At 43.6% G+C, this 9,042-nt stretch overlaps 1 protein-coding gene across 1 annotated transcript in view; it reads left to right on the forward strand.

Moving 5' to 3' along the window:
- Window positions 1–9,042, forward strand: part of ARFGEF3 (ARFGEF family member 3) — a 177,319-nt gene that overhangs the window by 92,657 nt on the left and 75,620 nt on the right. The window contains exons 10-11 of the mRNA XM_029943237.1: window positions 877–981; window positions 1,807–2,140. Of these exons, the coding sequence (XP_029799097.1) occupies window positions 877–981; window positions 1,807–2,140 (439 nt within the window). The remainder of the gene's footprint in view (window positions 1–876; window positions 982–1,806; window positions 2,141–9,042) is intronic.

Below are 9,042 nucleotides of genomic sequence, written 5' to 3' on the forward strand. Positions count from 1 at the left end.
AAATCCTGGAAAGAGCCTATATGTCCATCAACTGATGAATGGATCAAGAAGATGTGGTGTGTATATATATATATATATACACACACACACAATGGAGTACTATATGGCAATGAGAAAGAATGAAATCTGGCCATTTGTAGCAAAGTGGATGGACCTTGAGGGTGTCATGCTAAGCGAAATAAGGCAGGCAGAGAAGGATAGATACCATATGTTTGCATTCATAGGTCTAACAGGAGAGACCTGACAGGGCACCATGGGGAGAGGAAGAGGGAAAGAGAGTGGGGGAGAGTGAGGGACACAGATCCAGGGAGACTACTGAATACTGAAAATGAACCATGGACTGAAGGGGGAGGGGGAAGGAGGGAGGGGGTGATGGTCATGGTGGGGGGCACTTGTGGGGAGAAGCACTGGGTGTTAAATGGAAACCAATTTGACAATAAACTGTTAAAAAAAATGTCACCTTAGCGCTGCAGGAAGGGATCTGTTCACACCTCTCTCCTTGGTTTGCCGATGGCCACCTTCTCCTTATGTCTCTTCCATTGTCTTCCCTCTGTGCATGTCTCTGTGTCCAATTTTCCCCATTTTATAGGGACACCAGTGTTCTTGGGTTAGGACCCACCCAAATGACCTCCCTTTAACTCCAATACCTGCATGAAAGATCCCATCTCCACTAAGATCACATTCTGACATACCTGGGGTTCAGACTTCAATGTATGAATCTGGGGAGGGATACAATTCAACCCATTCAACCCACCCTCTCCCTGAATTGAAGACGTCTCTAATGCCTGCCATCTCTCCAAGCATTTCCCACGCATCGCCTTTTCTCTGTTGCGCTGACGTGGCATGCGCCTGCGTGCTGGTTCTGTTCCTCTGCAGTGACCAGCAGCAGCTGCAGCTCCTGTACTCCGAGTGCATCCTGTCCGTGCTCAGCAGCTCCTCCTCCTCCATGCGCCTGCACAGAGGCTTCACCGACCTGATCTGGTGAGCACCCATCCTCACGCCCCCAACGCCAACCGAGCGGGTCCCTTCCCATGGCATCCACGACCTACTGGTCATTCATCTGTGTATGCCTGCTTTAGAAAGCAGGGAAATTGCTTTGCTTGCATGCACTAAACCAAAATAGAGAGAAGCTTATGATTTTTTTTTTTTTAACAAAATAGGCCTCCAAGGCCCTCTTGCATTTGTTGACACCATAGGATCATCAGACTCAGGAAACAGGATTGTTTTCTTGGTTATTGGTCTGTCCTAATAGTATACGAAGGCACCAGAAGGTTGCACAGGGGGACCAGAGCTACTGAATGTTATTCTTAGCCCTTCCTTGGTACATTCTCCATCTCAACGTGCAGACAAGTCATTTAATTATAAGCAGAGATGCGCGCAAGTGACAGGGCCCGCAGGCAGCCAGCTAGCTGCTGTAGGATCCGGGGCTCTTCCACAGGGAGGATGATGAATGATATGTGACAGTACAATGTGTCAGAATTTCAAATCAACTTCTCCAATTAGAAGTAGAAATAATTTTGTTATTTATAGTAAAACGAAACACTCTAATGAAGCCATCTACCATTTTGAGTCTGTTTCTTTACGTAAGATGGTCTCTTAATACTTCTCATGGTACTTTCTTTAGTCAGTTCTGCCTTGAGTTCTAAGAAAAAGTCTTCTGTTCTTATACCTAGAAGTGATAGACGTGGAAAACTGAGGCAGAACCCAACTCTTATTAGTCATTTTTGTGGCACTGAGATAATATTCATGGTATATCATTCCGGCTTGTCAGAAAACAGATGTTTTTTTTCTCCTGTGTCTTCCCAGGAAAAACCTTTGCCCTGCTCTCATCGTGATCCTGGGGAATCCAATCCACGACAAAACCATCACCTCCGCTCACAGCAGCAGTGCTGGTACCAGCGTTGAGTCAGACACTGCATCCCTAGGAGTTTCTGACCATGGCCGAGGGTCGGGCTGCTCCTCCACCGCACCAGCCCTGAGCGGGCCGGTGGCTCGGACCATTTATTACATCGCGGCTGAGCTGGTCCGGCTGGTGGGGTCGGTGGACTCCATGAAGCCTGTGCTCCAGTCCCTGTATCACCGGGTGCTGCTTTATCCACCACCCCAGCACCGGGTGGAAGCCATCAAAATCATGAAAGAGGTAAGGAGGCCCTGAAGAAGGCCGCCGTGCTTGCCAGATGGCAGGGGGCATTATCTGCACACTGTGTCTTGCATACAGGAAGCACTCAGAAAATGTTTGCCAGGCACCTGCTAAACTTGTTACTACTTGGTATCCAGTAACAGGCAGTATCTTTAGGGTAGGGGCATCTATCCATATGTTGGGAGCCTGGGTAAGGAGGGGTTGATGGGTGATCACCAGTGCAAAGCCATTGATAATTTAAGGTGTAGGCATCTGATCGGGCCCAGGCTGATTTCATTCTGTTCCCTTAGGTACTATTTGTGCAGCCATGTGTTTATTCCCCTTTTGCCAAAATTGTATTTCCAAGTGATTTTATGGTCATGTTGTACATCATCCAAAAGGGGGAAAAAAAACCATTACTAATCTCTGACTAGAAAAAGGAATCCTTTTGCCTCATTCCTTCTTAGGCCTCATAACCCAAACATCATGACCCCTCTGAGAAGGTAAGATTGTCCAGCTTGTAACAGCCCTCCCAGTGTTCTCCTTCATGGTTCAGAGGAGGAATGAGGGTTCTTTTGAAGGCACTTCAAATAAGAATTTCTCTGCTGTCTCTCAACCAAAAAGAAAAGAGTTCAACATTTTTGTATTTGTGAACTTGTTCATTGCCTTTGTTTCTGGTACCTGTACCAAAACGACAACAATCCCAGAGTAGCAAAATTTCCTTGTTGGGGATTCATTTATTTAAAGTAATATTTGCTACTCATCAATTTCTCAAAAGCTTAATTTAAAATGCCTCTTGATATTGCTTTAACAAGATTTGACTGTAATGAAATTTGGAAAGTTCTGACTCAACATTTCTAGAAATGGAGGAGTAGTTCAGATCTAATCGTGGTTAAGAAAATCTATGAGCACACAATAATAACTTTCTTATCCTCAGCTTCTCTATGGCTAGCACCTCACATATATTATCTTTAATATTCTTAATAACTCTTTGATATTGTATATCAACTCTTACTCGTGAAAAATGTTCTTTCTTTTCCCTATCACAGCTTCAGGCAGTGTGAATAAAGGGTCAGCCTTAATAACTGATCAGTCCCAGGTTTGGCGAATACAATACAGCTTTGGAGGCAAGTGGGACTAGACTAGTTTCTCACCACCCAGCTCCCTTGGGGACCCAACCCTTCCCTTGTTAAGTTTACAAACAGGGGAGTAGAATGGACTTTCTCTGAATAGACAGATCTTCAAGGAGAAGAAAGAGGAAGAGACTGGCTACTCATACTCAGCTTCCTGTACATTCACTAGTGAGATCAGACCCCCCTCCATCAGGAGGAAGTGAGAGAGAGAGGACAGAGGTCCAGAATATTACTCCACTGAATGTTCCTCCCTGTAGAGATATGATGCCAGGAAAAATTAATTTTCCCTCCCACAAAGAAACTGAGGCTTCAGAGGGTCAAATGATTTGCCCAAGGTCACAAAGAAAGAGAAAGGGTATACACCCTGGTCTGTCTGACCTGAAACCCATGGTCTTTTCCTACAACACACTTACTACAATACTTGACTCTGATACTGAAAGGCCAGTGATTCTAGGAACACCTGTTCCCCTACTGGCTCAGCTACCCTCTTCTTTCCTAAACCGGAGTTAAGAGTTGAGGTTTGGATCCTCTCTCTGCCACTCCCCAGCTAGGTTCTAGTAGCTAAAGCATTTAACTCTGAACCTACAGTTTTGTTTCTGTACAAAGCACTAATATTCCAGAGGTCCAAAATGCAATACAGTTTGCATAAGTACTCTAAGTATAAAGGGGTAGACAAATATTTGGCAAGCTTATTGCCATCCCAAGGAAAAGAAAACATGCGTAGAGGCTGGAACTAGCTGGTCCTCATGACCTCCTGCCTAGAGTAGGGCTCCAATTCTAGCTCTGCTCCTTGTCAGCTGCCTGTTTTTTTTCTTTTATCTTTCTGGACTTAGACTTATAAAGCACCACTGTTAACAGCTTTTTATTCATGCTCTAATGGCTCCTGTTGCCTCTCCCATCAAATCTGAATTAACTCTGTTCAGTTTCTAGACCCTTCTCTCTTCATTCTCATTTCCTATCATCACCCTCGTTCCATCTGACTGACCTTGCTCTCTTCAGCTTCCACACTCCTGCCTCTATTCAGACTTCCCTCCTCTCTCCCCATGGGCCATTCCACTTAGCAGAGTCAAGCAGATGATTGAAATGTGCTAGGCCCACCTGGCACTTCATGTTAGTTTATTTACAAACTCTCTTAGGAAGGTAACATCACTCCCAGTTTCTAGATGGGGAAGCTGGGGCTCCATGAGTAGAGGGACTTGCCCAACGTCATTGTGAGTAGTAGCAGGGCTGCAACTGTACCAGGATGTTAGGAGAGCAGCTGTCTCTGCTGTCAAAATCCTCCTCCTTCATCCTTCAGCCTCCCCAAACCACTACTTTGGCTCTTCTTTAAATTCCATCATTTAACAATTAATTATCCCACTGAATGGTCCATGGAACTAGTACAAACTCCTACTAAAATACAGTTTTGTACACGTTGCCCTCATGTGTTCTGTCTCCCCACCCCCAACCTAGTATCCAGCACTCAGTACCTGAATCAGAATAAGTGCTCAGTATATTTTGACTGAATGACAGATGGCCCTGATGGCACAGTGTTGTCAAAGACGATGTTTTGTAAGCAGCAGCAACCTTTCTTTCCCACTCCGAGTTGACTGGCACTGGGGTTGTGGCTACTCATGGTGGATCATTTGATGCATGAATGCTAAGTAAACACATTGCATAAGGGGTATGAAGGTGTCTAAATGTATTTTGAATAATAATTTCTTTATGACTGCAGAGGAAATGTGTCATGTCTTCCCCTTCTCATAGATTTTCTAGCTTCCCAAGAGTATCTTACAGGGCAAGGCTAGAATTAGACACCAGCACCTGAGGAATGTGTCCACACAGTACTGCCCCATGGTGCACAGCAGACTGACGTGGGCCAGGTTATTGTGACAGGTGGAGCCTCCACTCGCTATGACGACCAATCATTGGGGAAAGTTGATAACCTGGACACCAAAATGTGCAGTCTGTGCACACAATGAAAACCACTGGGCACCCAGAATGTTTGTTTAGCCTACTGGAGTTTGAACACTTGGTGTGTTATTTCCCTGTTCTCTGTAATTTGTCACTCTGCCATATGCACTGTGTGCCCATTAGTCAAAGACAGGACATTTTGTTTTTCAAAGTACATTCTCTTTTCTGTTTCCACTTTCCCCAAAAATGAACAATAATCAATAGTACACCTTGCTTTCTTTTCTCTCTCCCGTGGTTGGGCTTTAGAAGGACTTCTCCGATCTTTAATCAGACCTTCGACACCCCAGCTACTGGCACCACATCCCTCATTCCCACTGGAAGAAGCTGGAATTAAACGTGTCTTGCCTTTCTTCAAGTAGTTGCTGAGGGTTCTTCAGAAATGTAATCACTCAGTGCCCTTTCCCTCCAGATTTGGAAACAACTAAGAAATAAACACAAGATTAATATGGGAATTAAATATGTCATCTAATTTATTACTGGTAAAGTTAGGTTCAAGAATATGATAAGATCCCGAAGAAAAGTGAGGTTCCCCACAGCCACACCCCTAAAATGCACTTACCCTTGTAGCAAGGGATGGGACAGCTAGAGGCACTTAGACCCCACCAGCTTCGCTTAGATGTAGGCCTGGCAGGCAGTATGAGAGAGAGTGGGGACAGGAGGGATGAGAGGGAGGAGGCTGGACAGGTGGGAGAAGGAGAAGAGTGGGAGAGGAGGGAAAAAAGGGAGAGGAAAGGCGGGGAGAGGAGAGAGGGAGACTTGACTCTTTCAATGTCAAAAAAAAAAATAAGGGGTGCCTGGGTGGCTCATTTTAGTGTTGGACTTCAGCTCAGGCCATGATCTCATAGCTCAGCTCCTGGGTTTGAGCTCTGCATTGGGCTCTGTGCTGACAGGTCAGAGCCTGGAGTCTGCCTCAGATTCTGTGTCTCCCTCCCTCTCTCTCTCTCTTTGCCCTTCCCCCACTGGTTCTCTGACTCTATCTCAAAAATAAACATTAAAACAACTCAAATAAAATGTGGAGAGTTGATACTGCCCAAAGCAATCTACATATTCAATGCCATCCCTATCAAAATAACACCAGCATTCTTCACAGAGCTAGAACAAACAATTCTAAACTTTGTATGGAACCAGAAAAGACCCCGAATAGCCAAAGCAGTCCTGAAAGAGAAAACCAAAGATGGAGGTATCACAATTCCGGACTTCAATATTACAAAGTGGTAATCATCAAGACAGTATGGTGCTGCCACAGAAACAGATACATAGATCAGTGGAACAGAATAGAAAACCCAGAAATGGACCCACAAACATATAGCCAAGTAATCTTTGACAAAGCAGGAAAGAATATCCAGTGGAATAAAGACAGTTTCCTCAGCAAATGGTGTTGGGAAAACTAAACAGCAACATTCAGAAGAATGAACCTGGACTACTCTCTTACACCATATACAAAAATAAACTCAAAATGGATAAAAGACCTAAACATAAGACTGGAAGCCATCAAAATCCTAGAGGAGAAAACAAGCAACAACCTCTTTGACCTCAACCATGGCGACTTCTTATTTGAAATGTCTTCAGAGGCAAGGGAAACAAAAGCAAAAATTAACTTTTGGGACTTCAGCAAGATAAAAAGCTTTTGCATAGCAAAGGAAACCATCAACAAAACTAAAAGGCAATGGGAGAAGATAATTTGCAAATGATATATCAGACAAAGGGTTAGTATCCAAAATCTATAAAGAACTTATCAAACTCAACACCCAAAACACAAATAATGCAGTGAAGAAATGGGCAAAAGACATGGACAGACACTTTTCCAAAGAAGGCATCCAGATGGCTAACAGACACGCAAAAATATGCTCCACATCACTCATCATCAGGGAAATACAAATCAAAACCACTATGAGATACCACCTCACACTTGTCAGAATGGTTAAAATGAACAACTCAGGCAGTGACAGATGTTGGCGAGGATGCAGAGAAAAGGGACCCCTTCTGCACTGCTGGTTGGAATGCAAACTGGTGCAGCCACTCTGGAAAACAGTATAGAGGTTCCTCAAAAACTTAAAGATACAACTATCCTGCAACCCAGAAATTGCACTACTAGGTATTTACCCAAAGGATACAGAAATGCTGATTCAAAGGGGCACATGCACTTCAATGTTTATAGCAGCAGCAATAGCCAAAGTATGGAAAGAGACCAAACGTCCATTGACTGATGAACGGATAAAGAGGATGTGGCATATATATTTAATGGAAAATTACTTGGTGATCAAAAAGAATGAAATCTTGCCATTTGCAACAATGGGTGGAACCAGAGTATTGTTAGCTAAGTGAAGCCAGTCACAGAAAGACAAATATCGTATCATTTCACTCATGTGGAATTTAAGATACAAAACAGATGAACATAAGGGAATGTAAGCAAAAATAATACAAAAGTGGAGAGGGAGACACACCATAAGAGACTCTTTTTTTTTAAATAATAGTTTATTGTCAAATTGGTTTCCATATAACACCCAGTGCTTCTCCCCACAGGTGCCCCCCACCATGACCATAACCCCCCCTCCCTCCCTCTCCCCTTTCAGTCCATGGTTCATCCTCAGTATTCAGTATTCTCCCTTGATCTGTGTCCCTCACTCTTCTCCGCTCTAAGAGACTCTTAAATACAGAGAACAAACAGGGTTGCTGGTAGGCTGCTGGGTTGGGGGAAGGGCTAGATGGGCATGGGACATTAAGGAGGGCGCTGGTTGGGATGAGCACTGGGTATTATTTGTATGTGATGAATCATTAAATTCTGTTCCTGAAAAAAGATTAATATACTTTGGTTAAAAATATAAAAAAGAATGTGGAGAGAAAAGTGGAAGCTCCATTCCTGTACCTCCAAGAGAGAAGTAGTTCTCAATTTCTGGGATCCAAAAGAAATGTGGAAAGAGGGAGGGAAAGAGGAGTGCCCCTAAAATCTAACTTTTTCTACTTAATATACCTTTTCCTGTGAGTATAAGTCACTTTGAAAATAATGGACATAGTGATAGAAAGACTGTTCCAATAAACTTTACCCAATCTTTTCCTGAATTAGCCTCAAAATAAAATTGTGTGTGTGTGTGTTAAACAATTATTTTTATTGTTTTATTTACTCTTTTTTTATGTTTATTTACTTGTTTTTAATAGTTTATTGTCAAATTGGTTTCATACAACACCCAGTGCTCTTCCCCACAAGTGCCCTCCTCCATCACCACCACCTCTTTTCCCCCCTCTCCCTTCCCCTTCAACCCTCAGTTCATTTTCAGTATTCAGTAGTCTCTCAAATTTTGCATCCCTCTCTCTCCCCAACTCTCTTTCCCTCTTCCCTTCCCCCTGGTCCTCCATTAGGTTTCTCCTGTTTTCCTGTTAGACCTATGAGTGCAAACATATGGTATCTGTCCTTCTTTGCCTGGCTTATTTTGCTTGGCATGACACCCTCGAGGTCCATCCACTTTCCTACAAGTGGCCAGATTTCATTCTTTCTCATTGCCATGTAGTACTCCATTGTGTATACCACATCTTCTTGATCCACTCATCAGGTGATGGGCATTTAGGCTCTTTCCATGATTTGGCTATTGTTGACATTGCTGCTGTGAACATTGGGGTACATGTGCTCCTATGCATCAGCACTTCTGTATCCCTTGGGTAAATCCCCAGCAGTACTATTGCTGGGTCATAAGGGAGTTCTAGGATTAGTTTTTTGAGAAACTTCCACACTGTTTTCCAGAGCGGCTGTACCAGTTTACATTCCCACCAACAGTGCAGAAGTGTGCCCATCTCTCCACACCTTCACCAGCATCTATAATCTCTTGATTTGTTCATTTTAGC

This window comes from Suricata suricatta, chromosome 7 (assembly GCF_006229205.1).
Source record: "Suricata suricatta isolate VVHF042 chromosome 7, meerkat_22Aug2017_6uvM2_HiC, whole genome shotgun sequence".
NCBI classification, from domain to species: domain Eukaryota; kingdom Metazoa; phylum Chordata; class Mammalia; order Carnivora; family Herpestidae; genus Suricata; species Suricata suricatta.